Source organism: Hyperolius riggenbachi, chromosome 9 (genome assembly GCF_040937935.1).
Source record: "Hyperolius riggenbachi isolate aHypRig1 chromosome 9, aHypRig1.pri, whole genome shotgun sequence".
Lineage (NCBI taxonomy): Eukaryota > Metazoa > Chordata > Amphibia > Anura > Hyperoliidae > Hyperolius > Hyperolius riggenbachi.
Genome location: NC_090654.1, coordinates 31,221,215 through 31,238,289, shown reverse-complemented (window position 1 = coordinate 31,238,289; position 17,075 = coordinate 31,221,215). Strand labels below are relative to the sequence as shown.

The 17,075-nt window shown below is 47.5% G+C and overlaps 1 protein-coding gene across 1 annotated transcript; it reads right to left on the bottom strand.

Moving 5' to 3' along the window:
* Nucleotides 1-1,471: 1,471 nt before the first annotated feature.
* JTB (jumping translocation breakpoint) lies at nt 1,472-12,394 on the bottom strand. The gene is made up of 5 exons (XM_068251451.1): nt 12,233-12,394; nt 6,326-6,375; nt 6,168-6,247; nt 4,743-4,822; nt 1,472-2,231 (listed from the first exon to the last, which is right to left on the bottom strand). The coding sequence occupies exons 1-5, from the start codon at nt 12,277-12,279 to the stop codon at nt 2,075-2,077; spliced, it is 414 nt and encodes a 137-aa protein (XP_068107552.1). The 5' UTR covers nt 12,280-12,394; the 3' UTR covers nt 1,472-2,074.
* Nucleotides 12,395-17,075: the final 4,681 nt, after the last annotated feature.

The following is a 17,075-nucleotide window of genomic DNA, read 5'->3' as shown; positions in this document are numbered from 1 at the left end:
TACATACGGCCCGAAAACGTGAAATCCGATTCTGTGGAATCAAGTAAAGAAGAACATTTTCAAAAAAGACTTTTTTTGGGAAGAGAGAGGCAGGGGGGAGATCCATTTTCAAAAATTCAAAGAAAAAAAGTTTATTTTTAAAAGAGAACCCGAGGTGGGTTTTAAGAATGCTATTAGGACACAGAGGCTGGTTCTGCATACATTGCCCAACCTCTGTGCCTGTACTGTTTTGTATGTATAGTACAGCTAAGAAATAAAACATTAGGAACAGAGACATAAGTCTACATATTGTTTCCAGTACAGGAAGAGTTAAGAAACTCCAGTTGTTATCTATGCAAAAGAGCCATTGAGCTCCATGACTTTCAAAGTCACAGAGAGCTCTGTCTTCTGAAGCTTGTTATCTCAACTGTCAGTCACTGTATCTTCTTTTGCTCTGCACAGAAGGGTTCAATATTTCACTGGCCTGCTCTGTAAAATCATTTAGAATGCTGAGTAGTGTGGAAACTGCAAATATTAGAGAATGATGCAATGTTATAAAAAAAAAACACTATATAAAACTGAAAATAAAAATGAGAATATTTTTCTTTGCTACTAACGTTCTAGTAATTATCTGTTTTACACAATCAATTCATTATATCATCATTTTTTTTCACTTCAGTGTCTCTTTAAGCCAGGAATAAAAAAAAAAATCAGATTTACTTTCCTGAGGTTTCTACCAGTCCACTCCAGTCTTCCTGTGCCCTTACAGTCACTCGTGGAGCCTCCGGTCCCACGCCGCCAGCTAGTTTCCTTTTCGCTGACAGGCCTGGCCATGCATATTTGTCTTCGAGTTCCTGTCCGCAATAGCGTCCTGCGTCTGTGTAGGACCCTATTGAGGATGAGAACATGAAGAAGGATATGCAAGGCCAGGTCTGCACAGGGGCAGAAAGTCCGCCGACTCCCTGTCAGCGAAAAACTAAACTAGCTGCCCGGCGGGGGACCGGAGGCTCCGTGAGTGACTGCGAGGGCACAGTATGGCTGCAGGGGGCTGGTAGATGCCCCAGGCAAGTAAAACTGATTTTTTATTCCTGGCTTAAGTGTCCCTTTAAAGAGGCACTTAACCTCCTTGCCGGTCTAATTCCCGCGGCCGCGGGAAGGTTTTTTTGCATTTTTTTTTATCATGTAGCTAGCCTAGCACTAGCTACATGATGCCCCCCTCCCTGCGGCGTCCCTCCCACCCCTCCGATCGCCGCCGGCGCACTCGCCCATTAGGAAATCCCGTTCTGAACGGGATTTCCTTTAGGGCTTCCCCCATCGCGACGATCGCGATGAGGGAGTACCGATCCACCCCTCAGCGCTGCCTGGCACTGATTGGCTAGACTGCGCATGGGGTCTCGGCGGGGGTCCTCTAACGCGGCGGGTAGCAGCGAATCGGCGGCGATCGCAGGTGATTTTAAAAAAAATTTATGTAAATTGGTAACCCATACAGAAACACAGAAAGCAGGTGTTTTATTTATTTTCTTAAAAATATTTAACAAAAAAATATATCCATTAATGTCATAATAAATATATGATAAGTCTAAACACTGAACTCTCTGCCAGTCAGAATGGGGAGAGGGGTGTGTGAGTGTGGAAGCCCCGCCCACAGTGGGAGGTGCTCCAATCCTCTGTTTACTTAGGGAGGGAGTCTCCGCCAGGAATAGATATTTCAATCTTGGGTGGAGGCTATGAAAACAAACCACTTAAAGATTGTTTCTTTTTCTGCGTCTTGGAAAATCTGCCACTGAGATCTCTGCACTTCAGAGTTCCCAGATCTGCACATTAATCGACAACACAGGCAGGGGACACGCAGCAATGCTTCAGGTTACGGCGGCAAGATCTCCATGCTGAAATCCTGAAGAGGTGCGAGAAAACGTAGCTCCGCCCTCCAGACTCCACCACAAACTGAAATATCACTGCTTGTTGGATGGGTCCCTTATCGCCAGAATTGGGTGTGTTGAACGGTTCGCGATCCATCCTCCTCCATCCCGCTGGGAAAAGTGGAATAATCTCCTGAAATTTCACAGTCTAAATCGTCTCCTGCGAGGTGCGGGGATTAAATGGACTCGATCTGTTTGCGCACTTTCTCCAGCGCCCGGCGGTCCAGCATCCTCTGCCGGAAGACCACCACGAGGGACATGACCACGGCAGCGATCATCATCACGCCCACAAACTCCCAGAACACCTGCTTCTCCATGGCAACCGAGCGACAGCTGCAAGAGGGCGGAGACTAATCAGCCTTCACAGATATGCAAATCATTTCATGCATGCAAATTTAAAGCACATCTGAAGCAAGAGGGATATGGAGGCTGATCTATGTATTTCCATGCTGATTACCTGGCTGTCCTGCTGATCCTCTCCCTCTAATACGTTTACTTTTCAGATTGAGACCAAATAGGTGCGTACTTGTGTACAGCATTGGGGTTCATTGTATATTATATAATGTTTTTATAACTTTTTAATAAGATTTAAAAAGTGGACCTGAACTCTTGCACAGGACAGAAGGAAAACACAGAGAAATGCACCCTGTATGTGTTTACAGAGTTTAGCCTGTTTAATTCCCCCTCATTTGTGTCTAGCCACAAGTTGTAATTTGATCTTTCCCCTGTGTCACATGACTGTCATGGCAGATAAGCTCATTTGAAAGCACAGGCTGTTAATATGTCTGCTTCCACAAAAGCAGGAAGTAGACACACTGCAGATTTATGCAGGATTTGTATCAGCTGTAACAAATGTTTTTGTTTAAAGGTCATTATGCTGTTGCGTATCTTTTAGAGCAGAGAGGAAATTCTGAGTTCAGGTCTGCTTTAACGTTTTTTTGTGTATGGTGGCATGTGACCTTTCTTCTAATACCTGCTATTCTCCACTGTACTCCCACAGACCGCATTCCTTACTATTCTAGTAATTTTATCCACAGACCGAGAATATGCATGCAGAGCAAGCATTTCAATGAATGGCTTTGCTGCATGATTCAGGTTTGTGATTCAGACACTACTGCAGCTGCTACTTGGACATTTCGGTTTATAGTTGAGCATATATACAGTAGATGCAATCATTTTATCAAATTGTGTAAACCAATGGTCTCAACTGAAAAGAGTCTGACCAGCTTTCAATCGGCACAGCAGTCAGGGAACTAGCATCTTTTATATCAAAACCGGCAGCCTCCATTTTCCCCTTCAGGCATACTAGAGTACAGTAGAATCTCATTACAGTAAACTGATACAGTAAGCCCGGTGCCAGCAAATGTGTCTGTATAATGTAAGTTTACAATGTACAGCAAACTGCCCAGTATCTGCTACCGGCGGGGATCGCCTGGTGCCGGATACATGTACTTGCCGGTTGCTTGAGCAATCAGCCGAAAAAGCACAAACCTCCCTACCAAATACTCACCAAGCCTCCAGCAGTGTCTACCAGCCTTCCTGCAACTCCTACCGGCTTCCCCCCGTGCACGCAAGCCTCCAGCGGTGTCTACCAGCCTTCCTGCAACTCCTACCGGCTTCCCCCCGTGCACGCAAGCCTCCAGCGGTGTCTACCAGCCTTCCTGCAACTCCTACCGGCTTCCCCCCGTGCACGCAAGCCTCCAGCGGTGTCTACCAGCCTTCCTGCAACTCCTACCGGCTTCCCCCCCAGTGCACGCAAGCCTCCAGCGGTGTCTACCAGCCTTCCTGCAACTCCTACCGGCTTCCCCCCGTGCACGCAAGCCTCCAGCGGTGTCTACCAGCATTCCTGCAACTCCTACCGGCTTCCCCCAGTGCACGCAAGCCTCCAGCAGTGTCTACCAGCCTTCCTGCAACTCCTACCGGCTTCCCCCCGTGCACGCAAGCCTCCAGCGGTGTCTACCAGCATTCCTGCAACTCCTACCGGCTTCCCCCCCAGTGCACGCAAGCCTCCAGCAGTGTCTACCAGCCTTCCTGCAACTCCTACCGGCTTCCCCCCGTGCACGCAAGCCTCCAGCGGTGTCTACCAGCCTTCCTGCAACTCTTACCGGCTTCCCCCCGTGCACGCAAGCCTCCAGCGGTGTCTACCAGCCTTCCTGCAACTCCTACTGGCTTCCCCCCCAGTGCACGCAAGCCTCCAGCAGTGTCTACCAGCCTTCCTGCAACTCCTACCGGCTTCCCCCCGTGCACGCAAGCCTCCAGCGGTGTCTACCAGCATTCCTGCAACTCCTACCGGCTTCCCCCCGTGCACGCAAGCCTCCAGCAGTGTCTACCAGCCTTCCTGCAACTCCTACTGGCTTCCCCCAGTGCACGCAAGCCTCCAGCGGTGTCTACCAGCCTTCTTGCAACTCCTACCGGCTTCCCCCAGTGCACGCAAGCCGACATGTCACCTGACCCAATTCAAGTCAGATAACACGCCAGCTTCCAAGCACAGGGGAAGCCGGGAAGAGCCCGCTAAGAGGTACAGGGAGGTGGGCGACACCGCTGGAAGCTCAGTAAGAATTGAAAAAGCCTCAAAACCCACTGAAAGCACAGTCTCTGTTATCCTGCAGGCATGCCAGTTAGTTGAGACATCTGGTTGCCCGAATTCCGGATAACAGGGACTTTGCTGTTCGACCAATTCTGATATAGGAAACTTCTGATATGTTACTTTTCCTGGTCCCTTGGGGATTCTACTGCATTATATATTTTTTTTTTACTGAAAATAATATCAGATTATTATCTCTGGTTGGGCTACATAGGCAGCCTAATTGGCGGCGGCAATTAAGGTAGGTTGGGTGCACTTACCTCTTGTATTCCTGTTTTTCGGACGGGGTGCAGCTGACCTTCTCGATGAATCCGGTGTCGCCGCACTGACTGAGGGTTTTCTAGAAGAGGGGAGACAAACCATTGTTACATCACAGCCAACCAGTCAGGTTAACTTGACAAAAAAAAAATGCCCATCGTTTATGGTGTGTACACACTTGAAAGATAAATGAGATATCAGACCAAGTTTACCCCCTTCCATGTAGTATGAGAGCCATACCTACACAGTCTATTCTATGGAGCTGAACTCCCCATCAGACAGAAATCTTTGCAAGATGCTGCACACATTAAAAAGATCAGTTCCTGCAAAGGATCCATTCCTGCAAAACGCATTCATAGCACCCAAAATTGCTCCGACTCCGATTCCACAGCCCTGGAAAAGACTGTGTAGAGTATGGCTCTCATACTACATGGAAGGGGATCAAATTGGTCTGATATCTTTCATTTATCTTTCAAGTGTGTATGTAGTATTAGGCCTGACAGCCTGCAAGCACCACCTCAAACCTGCTTCTTCAATTTATAAAGTGGGATGAAACTGCATATTAACTGAAAATATTAAAATATATCATCCAATTTGTTTATTTAGCTTAAAAATTAGAAAACCCTCAGTTTTTCACTGTCAGATTTAAAGGGGGTTCTCTGGTAGCTGTAAAAAAAAACAACTAAAACTGACACTTACCTGTAGCTTCTATCGGCCCCCTGCAGCTGGAATGTCCCGCGCCGTCCTCCTCCGATCCTCCGTTCCCCGCCGCCGGTAACCTGCTAATTATTCATCTAACTACACAAATAGAACTGCGGCTGCTCGCTCCTGCGTCATCGGGTGCTTAATGCGCAATAAGCTCCCGATGATGTGCGCGGCCACGGTTGCGCAGCTGCAGATCTATTTGTCGGGGGGGGGGGGGGGGGAATTTGATTACCTTCTGGTCATAGTGTCCTTACTTTATCTGAAATGGGAAGATTCTGTGATTTGCATGTAGAGATAAGCTTGTTATTGTTGCAGAAAAATAAAGACTTGCCACAATCCTATTGACCCTGCACAGTTCAGCAAAGGAACCCAGACTAAGTATTAAAACAAAACAAAAAACAAAAGGGGGTGGGGGGGAGGGGAGTTAAATATATATTTGAGGCACTAACAATTTTTATTTTGAGATGTTACCCCTTTAACATTAGTACTTTTTTACTTCTTGGAGGCTTAATAAGATGCGAGTAATCACGTGTGTATGCAAATTTTACAGAAATTTCAACAAAGCAAGTGTAACTAGCTCTATAATGTTGCACCAAAGTATTGCATATCCCAGTTCCGATGGCCAGTGTGGGCGGGAACAGAGTGTGGGCGGGCACAGAGTGTGGGCGGGCACAGAGTGTGAGCACTGGCTTACAGAGGGGGAGGGGAAGAGACTCACTTACCGACTCAAACATGTTACATTTGTTGCAATCTGCGGAGACCGTGTATTCCTCATTCTTCCAACATGGCGTCACCCCTGTTTCTGCAACACACAAGAGAGTCATATGAGACATCACATGGGTCACTCATAACAGTTCCCAATAGACAGAGCAATACTTACCAGAGTCATCTGGCGACTTCTCTTCCTGCACCATGGATGACTCCACCCACCTGCGGGAGAAAACATTATTTACTAAGACAAGTAGATTGGAGACTCCCCCCCCCCAACTTAGTGTTCATGCAGCCCAGCAAACCGAGAAGAGAAGAATGGGGAGACCAAGCAAACATTGAGAAGTGAGAGGACCCCAAAAGATGCAACTTTGAGGGTCAGGACTCTGCAGTCTTTCTAAATCTCAAGAAACTAGAATACTCATGAGGAGGGGAAGGTGAACAGACCCCAGTTCGGTGTATGTAGGGGCAAAGCAGGATTCCAAAACCAAGCGTACAAAATTGTCTGGGGTTCCCACAGCGCAGAGGACCTGAAAGTATGACAGGTATATAGCCATGGAGGGTGTCCTGTCTACCCTGAACATTTGGGGTCTGTAGAGCCCACTGCTCAGGAGACATAGGGCTTCAGTGTTCTCCCCAGAAATTATTTCCAGCCGGGTGGCATGAACAAGTAGCCAGGTGGGGCGAGATAAGAGAATGCAGGGCCGGCGCTTCTGTGCGCAACTCTGCTCACAGCATGGAAGGAGGCGAGCTAATGACAGCCGGGTGCTCACCAAAAGTAGCCGGGTGGAGCATCCGGCTAAAAGAGCCTGGGGAGAACACTGGGCTTAAATGTCATGAATTCAGGATGGGGGGCATTTGTACACAGTGTTCAAAGCCCCAAACACAGTAGAGGATCAAAAGAAAGTATATCAAACTGGAACCAGCACCTCTAAATGGAAAGGGGGCCTTCAACACCATTTATCATCAATATGCAGTTCATAATTGTGTAACAGGACATTCCACTAAGCAGTACATGTAAAAAAAAGGCACCTAGTAAAACCGGCGCAGGGGATTGCCGCTACTAGAAGATCTGTAAAATTACTAGTTTTCTACTACTTACGATATTCAAATATTGGTATTCTATTATGACCTAAGCCTACTCTCACACAGAACTCTACCGATGCCTAACCTTAAAGGACACCTGATGTGAAAGGCAGGGCTGTGGAGTCGGTCCAAAAATCCACCGACTCCGACTCCTCAGTTTAGGATTCCACCGACTCCGACTCCTCGACTCCGTCTCCTCTAATTTGCATATTACAATTTTGTTGATTAAAAGTATGTAACATGAAATTTGTCTCTTAACTGCCAACGCTTAGGAATTTTACAAGACAACTGAAGTGAGGATATGTAGACCACTATATTTATTCCCTTTAGACTAAAACTAGTCCTTGGTAAGAGTACTTGTAAAAGGTACAAACCGGAACAAAGAACATCTATCAGGCCCTAGGCAATGTAAGGGTGGGTACATGTAAGAATGATGTGCAGGTACTCTGCAGGGGAATGAGGAGATTGTAAACAGACAACACCTCTGTGTTCAATGTGCACAGCATTCTCAGTGGATTCCCTGCAGCTCTGTGGAGAGTGCAAATGTAGAGTATAGTACTACTGTGTAACAAAGTAAACCTGAGACAGATGAAATTAAAGTTTTATACATACTTGGGGCTTCCTCCAGCCGCCTTCAGGATAATCAGTCCCTCGTTGTCCTCCTCCACCATCTGGATCTTCTGCTATGAGTCCAGGTACTTGAGCCAGTCGGGCGTAGTGCGCATGCACACACTCCGCCGCCAGGAGCATACTACACCTGTGCAGCACTATTGCGCAGGTGCAGAATGTTCCTGGCTGTGGGAGCGGCATGCGGCCGGACAGCGCTGACTGGCTGAATTACCAGGACTCATAGCAGAAGATCTGGGTGGTGGAGGACAGCGAGGGACTGATTAGCCTGAAGGGGGCAGGAGGAAGCCCCAGGTATGTATAAAACTTTACTTTTCATCCGTCTCAGTTACCCTTTAATTTGTAGTCACCAAACCAAATTTTAACAACATATCAAATTATTTGATTTCATCAGCAAAGGGAGTGCATACATTTGCATAAATCAGCATCAATGCAGAATTTCCATCTCGTTGACCATCTCTATTAGTGACACAGCTACACATCAGGCTTTATTCTTACAGCATAGATGTTATTTAGTATATATAAGAGATTCCTGTACACATCATATATACAGTCACAATCAGATATGTATATCTGACCTTAAAAATACGGGGACTGCTTTATTGAAGCAGCACAAGTAACTAATTTTGATTGGTTTATTTCATTTTTGTGGACTAAGCACAGCTATTACTGTATATATTAATTATTTTTAATGACTATTATCTGAGAAATAGAATTTTATCATATTTTCTATTTTAATTACAGTTACAAATTCATTAGGAGTCGGTGCATTTTTTCCCGACTCTGACTCCAGGCACCCAAAATTGCCCGACTCCACGACTCCGACTCCACGACTCCACAGCCCTGGTGAAAGGGCTATGGAGGCTGCCATATTTATTTCCTTGTAAACAATGCCAGTTGCCTGGAAGCCCTGTTGATCTTCTGGCATAACTAGGGCGAGTCAAAACCCTGGAACAAGGATAAGACTAATCCAGTAAAACCTAAGTCAGAGTCCCTGATCTGCTGCATGCCTGTTCAGGGTCTATGGCTAAAAGTATTAGAGACAAAGGATCAGGACTGCCAGGCAACGTCTGGTATTGTTTAAAATGAAATAAATATGGCAGCCTCCATATATCGCTCACCTCGGGTATCCTTTAATTTTCTTTTCTCTGTGGTGCTGTTGCATATGTCATAGCGCCCCCTGTTGCCCTCGCTCCGCTTAGCCGTAATATTTGACTGAGCAGCACGTCGAGTATGGGCGGGGAGGAAGTGACAGTTTCCCTCCTCTCTGTCCGGCCTTAGGAACGCCACTTGCCGATTATGGTTCTGATATTCTGTACTGCACACAGCATGCAGGAGAGCTGAGATGTGTGTGGGCTTGTGTATATTAAGCTTGGAACGATAGTGTACCAATAGCTGGAGGGGGTGTTACTAAGGACGGACGGACAGAGAGGAGGGGGAACTGCCACTTCCTCCCCGCCCGTAATCGACCTTCTGCTCAGCCAAGAATTACGGCTGAGCAGAGCAGGAGCCACTGTGACATGTGACAGCACCACAAATAAAAGAGAATTAAAGTGGAACGGAAATCTTCCACAGGATAGAAGGAAAACAGAGAAATGTTCCCTGATTGGATTTCAAGAGTTTAGCCTGTCTAATTCCCCCTCATTCATGTCTAATAACAAGTTGTAATTTGTTCTCTGCCCGTGTCACATGACTGCCACGGCGATGTTAACACTATGTCTGCTTCCATGAATCAGGAAGTAGAAACAGTGCAGCTTGATTTTAGGATTTGTATCAGCTGTAACACAGAAATGTTTTTCTGTAAAGGTTATAATGCTGTTGCATTACCTTTTAGAGCAGAGAGGACGTTCTGAGTTCAGGTCCGCTTTGAAAGTATGTTGAGAAAAACCCAGGTCAGGAGTACTTTAACCTCTTCAGGACTGCAGTGCTAAACCCCCCTAGTGACCAGGCAATTTTTAGTAAAATAGGCCAGCTGCAGCTTTAAGGCTAAGCTGCAGGGCCGCACAACATAGCACACAAGTGATCCCCCCCCCCCCTTTCTCCCCACCAACAGAACTCTCTGTTGGTGGGGTCTGATCGCTCCCCCATGTTTATTTTTTTTTAAATAAATATTGTTGTTTCTATTTTTATTAAAAAATCCAGTTTCTTTAAATATCAACCCTCCCTCCCCACAGCCAGCCAATTATGGCGATCTGCTGTCATAGGCTTCTGCCTATGAGAGCCGATCGCTCTCTTGTCCCCCAGGGGGACAGCCGTGTCACACGGCGGTCCCCAGAACAGCGCTGCTGCTGATCGCAGCGCTGCACCATGTAAATAGAAGGCAATCACTCCATCTAACAGTCTCCCGAGCGGCAATAACCGCTCGGAGACTGAAGGCGGGGCGGAGCTCCGCCCCCCAAGCAGGAGATGCGCATGCAGCCTGAGCGTGATCTCCTGCAAAACAGAGCCCCAGGACTTTACGCCAATCGGCGTCAGGTGGTCCTGGGGCTGCCGCCGCGGCCACGCCCATCGGCGTGACGCGGTCGGCAAGAGGTTAATCACTCCGGTGTCTGGCCTTAAAGGACTGGGAAAGATGGTAGGCACCCACCCACTGTCAAATGAAATGGAGCTAGTATAAGCTACCAAGTATTACCGAAAGCCTGCCGATGACGAAAGAGGAAGCTGCTGATGTCGAGGGACTCATGCTAAACTGTCTACTGAATTGATCACAGGTTAACTCACAAGTCAATTAATGAAGGTTGTTTGGGGTTTTTTTTTTCAGTATGGAGCCTGTTCTACCAATCTGCACATCCATTATCCTTGCCTCCCCTTTAGCATACACTGCACTGTTCATTTATAATTTTACGGAAATGTAAATAGCTTTGCCATTTTACACAGTACATTGAAGGGATGTCATGATGGCTGCACTTGTTAAGGGGGAGCACAGCATGCATAGGGACTAGAACATGGACGGGGGCTTCAAAATGTCACTGAGGTCACCAATGATTTGACTTATACTTTAGATCTAGGGGCAATATGGGGAGAAGCCAAATAACTTACCAGTATGACCAATGCACCTTTCCCATTTTTTTATGGATGACAGATAAAAACACATTAAAGAAAACCTGTAATGAGAAAAACCTCCCGTGGGGGGTACTCACCTCAGGTGGGGGAAGCCTCCGGATCCTATTGACGCTTCCCCCATCCTCCTCGATCCCACGGCGGCGGAGATAAAGATCGCCAAACAGCGGGATGTAAATATTTACCTTCCCGGCTCCAGCGCAGTGTCAGCTCTCCACTCGGAGATAGGCGGAAATAGCCGATCGCTGTCGGGCAGCTCTCCCGCGCAGGCACAAGTCCCCTTCACCTGCGTAGTAGAGCGGACCGACAGAGATAGACTGTTTACGCCTATCTCCGTGCGGAGAGCCGCAACAGCGCCCCCTTGGAGCCTGTGAAGGTAAATAAATCAGCGCTTATCGAGGGAGGATTGCCGGAGACTTCGGGGGATCCAGCGCTGGACTGCCTGCAACTACAGGGGAGGGGGAAGCCTAATTGGGACCCTGATGCTTCCCCCTCCCGAGGTGAGTACCCCCGAGGGAAACTTTTTTTGTTACAGGTTCACTTTAAAGGATACCTGAAGTGAGTGATATGGAGGCTGCCATATATACTTTCTTTTAAACAATACCAGTTCCTTGGCAGTCCTGCTGATCTTTCACTCATCAGTAGTGTCTGAATCCCAAACCTGAAACAAAAAACACCTGATCTGCTGCATGCTTGTTCTGGGTCTATGGCTGAAAGTATTATGCTAGGTACACACCATACAATTTTCTGTTATATTCTTCTGTTATGGTGGCCACTAATGATCCAATCTTTTTCATCCAATCTTACCAAATCTATGTAGTATAAGGGTAAATTGAGTGGATATACTGAATGGATACTTCAGGCAGTTACCTTATATTACATATAAATGGTAAGATTGGATGAAAAAGATTGGATCATTAGTGGCCACCTTTAGATGTACCTGCAACATGGAAAAAAGCTATCTGGCAGGTAAATCTAAGAGAAAATCTAACAGAAATTTGTATGGTGTGTACCTAGCATTAGAGGCAGAGGATCAGCAGGGAAGCCAGGCAATGTGCATTGTTTAAAGGAAATAAATATGGCAGCCTCCATGTCTCTCTCAGGTGTCAGAGGCACCACACATACATCCATAGCATGTGGGGCATTACACTGAGCGCCTCCTGCAGGACAAGGGGCAGATGGCACCTGTCATCCATCTATATACATTAGAAATAGACGGCTGTGAGCGCCATCTGGTGGCCGCGTTGGAGAAACTGCAGCTCCGGCACACAGCCAGCAGTATAGAGAACCAACAGCGCCGACTGACCTCTGTGCGACCAGCAACAGCGACACCTTCACCAGCCACCCGGCCATCTCCGCCTGCTACCGACCGTCCGCCGTACACACTGATCACCGCACTTCCGGGTGGGGCTTTGAGACAACCACTTCCGCTGTGACGTCTCCATACACTCAGCTCTGTTCAGCACGCCTTCGTGTGGCCATTAGATGAAGCGCGCTGCCTGTACAGCTAAATCCACCGGAAGTGTGCCGCGCGCTCTCGTGTGGCCGCAAGGAAAACTGCACTCATCGCCTGAATAGCTATTCAGGCGATGAGTGCAGTTTTCCTTGCGGCCACACGAGGGCGCGCGCTGAACAGCAGAGGGAATGTAAAGATAGGTGGATAGAGGCATACCGCCCAACTTTTTGAGATGAGAAAGAGGGACGCTTAAGGGCCTTTTTCCACTAGCCTGCGATTTGTGATTTGCTTCTGATCGCAAATCGCAAGGTACATTAAACTAATGGAAACTGCAGCAGCAATTTCCATTAGTGCGATCCGATTGCGATGCGATTTTGGTCAAATCGCAATCGTTGTCCTGCCGCGTTTTGTATGCGATTGAGCTGGCCTATAATGAGTATAGTAGCTCAATCGCATGGTGGAAATTGAAACGCGATTGCGATCGCGATTGGAATCGCGATCGCATTTCATAGTGGAAAAGGGCCCTAAAGAGACGCTGTAACTAGAAAAACTTCCCCCGGGGGTACTCACCTCAGGAGGGGGAAGCCTCCGGATCCTATCGAGGCTTCCCCCGTCCTCCTGTGTCCCACGGGGGTCTCGCTGCAGCCGTTCAAAGCCGGCCAACAAATCCGACAGCCTGTTCAATATTTACCTTTCCAGGCTCCAGCGGGGGCACTGTTTCGGCTTTCGACTCAGAAGTAGACGGAAATATCCGATCTCACGCCGGAGACTTGCGCCTGCGCAGTAGAACGGACCAGACTGAGGTCAGGTATTTCCACCTACTTTGGAGCGTAGCTACTGCGCCTGTGTTGGAGCCGGGAAGGTGAATATTTACATCGCCAATGTTCGGAGGGGCACAGCAGGACCCCCGTGGGACGCAGGAGGACGGGGGGAACCTCGATAGGATCTGGAGGCTTTCACCTCCCAAGGTGAGTACCCCCCAGGGGACGTTTTTTTTCAGTACAGGTTTTCTTTAAAGGACAACTGTAGTGAGAGGTAGATGGAGGCTGCCATATTTATTTCCTTTTAAACAATACCAGTTGCCTGGCAGCTCTGCTGCTCTCTTTTGCTGCAGTCATGTCTGAATTAGACTAGAAATAAGCATGCAGCTAATCTTGTCAGATCTGATAATAATGTCAGAAACACCTGATCTGCTGCATGCTTGTTCTGGGTATATGGCTAAAGTATTCGAGGCAGAGGATCAGCAGGATAGCCAGGCAACTGGTATTGCTTAAAAGGAAGTAAATATGGCAGCCTCCATATAACTTTCACTACAGTTGTCCTTTAAGCCACCCCTGATAACACCCGTCACACATACCATAAAGATTTAATGAGAAAAATATGCTGTTATAATTCAAACCACATTAGTCCTTTCTATCCCGGTTCATTTTCCTTAATATTAACATTTAGTAATAAATCAATTTATAGGATGGAAATAAAGTTTAGAGTCAATGAAATACATTTTTTAGTAGAGAAATATATATATTTACATAGAAAGAGGGACAAATGAGGAGGAAAGAGGGACAGTTGGGAGCTATGTAGAGGGAATGTAAAGATGGATAGACAGCATGTGTGAGGCTGGGGGCACACAAAGCAGAAATGCTAGCCTAGTGGGAAAAGTTGCGTTTTATGCAGTAATGTTAGTCTATGGGACACAGAAGAAGCTGCGTTTGTACAGTAAGCGTTCTGCAGATGCTGGTAGTGTTGCATAATATGCAGGCTGGCTGCCAAAACGCACAAAATGAAACTCTATGGTAACGCATATGCATTGCATGTTCTCATGCTTTTTATGCGTTTTTAATTAAAAATGAAAGATCTCTGATGTGTTTCCGCTTCCTGTAGTCTTCCTAGTGATTTGCATAAATTAAACAAAAACGCCAACAAAACGCATATGCATTTTCCATTACTGACCCGCAAACACATTTAAAACGTACGCAATGAAAACGCATGAAAGACACCTCTGCGTAAAAAAGGCAAATGGAAAACGCACCATAAAAGCAGTAAAAATGCCATGAGAAAATTCAAACACACCATCCTAAAACACTAAAACACTACTTTTTCATGCTATGTCATATGTGAACACCCCCCCCCCCCCCCCCCAGTGACCAGGCCATTTTTACTTAACTGGCCCACTGCAGCTTTAAGGCCAAGCTGCAGGGCCGCACGTCACACAGCACACAAGTGATTTCTCCCCCCCACCAACAGATCTCTCTGTTGGTGGGGTCTGATCAACCCCAGCCCCCATTCCCCTCCCTCCAGCCAGCCACTCATGCGATCGGCTCTCATAGGCTTCAGGCTATGAGAGCTGATTGCTCTCCTGTGGGCCAGGGGGACAGCTGTGTCACACGGCTGTCCCCACTACAGCACTGCTGCAGATTGCAGCGCCGTACAAAGTAATTAGACGGCGAAACCGTCATCTAACAGTCTCCCGAGCGGCGATAGCCGCACGGAGACTGAAGGCGGGGCGGAGCTTTGCCCCCAAGCAGGAGATGCGCGCGCATCCTGCACACGATCTCCTGCTAGCCCCATAGAAGACCGCTCACGCCAATGGGCGTGGAGCGATCGGGGGCCAATTGGTGTGGAGCAGTCGGCAACAGGTTAAAGGGGAACTGAAGAGAGAGGTATATGGAGGCTGCCATGTTTATTTCCTTTTAGACAATACCAGTTGCCTGGCAGCCCTGCTGATCCTCTGCCTCTAATACTATTAGCCATAGCCCCTGAACAAGCATGCAGCAGATCAGGTGTTTCAGTGGTTCAGACTTATAAGTCTGATCTGACAAGACTAGCTGCATGCTTGTTTCTGGTTTTAATCAGATACTACTGCAGAGAAATAGACCAGCAGGGCTGCCAGGCAACTGGTATTGATTAAAAGGAAATAAACATGACAGCCTCCATATACCTCTCTCTTCAGATCCCCTTTAAGCTATGAACATGCCTATCAACAGATGAAAGGAGCAGTGCCAGTGATTTGACAGACACATCTGGCATGCCTAAGTATATATCGTCATAATAAGTCGACTATACGAATAAGGAGGAGGAGAGGGAATGTGGGCAGCATCCTTGTGTGGCTATGTAGCAGAACTAATATCAGCACCTACTGCCTTTACCAATATGACTCATTACTGTAGTAACAGAATGCTCAGTTGTCTAATGCCTAGTACACACCATGCAATTTGCCATCAGATCGACAGGTCAAATCAATCATTTCTAACAGGTCCAATCGGATTTCCGATCGATTTTGTGCAGTAGTGATCATAAACCTGATCAGATCTGTCATAAATGATCGATTCAACACATTGATCTGACAGGAAATAGCATGGTGTGTGCCTACCTGAGGCTTCCTCCAGCCCCCTCCTGGCTGATCACTCCCACAGTCTCAGCTCTGAAAGTCCTTCAGTCGAGGGCCAGTCAGCACAGGCCGGGGGCACATACGCAGCCAGGCATGCACAGTATGCCACAGACTGAAGGACTTTCCAGGCCGGACTCCTGCCAAGTGTAAGCATTGCACAAGGTGACCTCTGCTTGTGCGCAGTCGTTGGTCCCAGTGGCGGCTCCAGCTTCAGATTTTTGGGGGGGCTCAAAGGGGGCACGAGGGCTGGCAGGCCGGGCTTTGGGGGGGGGGGGGAATTAGCGCGCCGCGGCGAAGCATTGGGCGTGGTCATGATGTCATGTGGGCGGGGCTAACTGTAATGTAGTTGTACAAGCTAACGTAGTTACATGGAAAAAAAAAATGAAGTAAACGCACATAATGACAGGTAGCCTTTCACCAGTAAATGCACATAAGAATCAGCTTTTCAGCAGTTAATGCACGTAATGACAGACAGCGTTTCCCCATTAAATGCACATAAGAGACAGCTTTTCACCAGTTAATGCACATAATGACAGACTGCGTTTCTGCAGTAAATGCACATAAGAGCCTGCTTTTCACCAGTTAATGCATGTAATGACAGACAGTTTCCCCATTAAATGCACATAGACAGCTTTTCACCAGTTAATTCACATAATGATAGACTGCGTTTCCGCAGTAAATGCACATAAGGGACAGCTTTTCACCAGTTAATGCACATAATGACAGACTGCGTTTCCCCAGTAAATGCACATAAGGGACAACTTTTCACCAGTTCATGCACATAATGACAGACAGCATTTCCCCAGTAAATGCACATAAGAGACAGCTTTTCACCAGTAAATGCACATAAGAGACAGCTTTTCACCAGTAAATGCACATAAGAGACAGCTTTTCACCAGTAAATGCACGTAATGACAGACAGCTTTTCACCAGTAAATGCATGTAATAACAGACAGCGTTTCCCCATTAAATGCACATAAGAGACAGCTTTTCACCAGTAAATGCACGTAATGACAGACAGCGTTTCTGCAGTAAATGCATGTAATGAGAGACAGCGTTTCACCAGTTAATGCACATAATGACAGACAGCCAGTGTCCCCAGTATATGTAGCCAGGCGTATAGCTGTCCCCAGTATATGTAGTCAGGCTAGTGATGGTGGGCTGGGGGCCCCAGGGCACCTCAGGCCTGGCTGGTGGTGGTGGGATGGGGGGCCCCAGGGAGGGCAGCTCAGGCCTGGTGGGAAGGCCTCAGGCCTGGCTGGTGGTGGTGGGATGGGGGGCCTAGGGCACCTCAGGCCTGGCTGG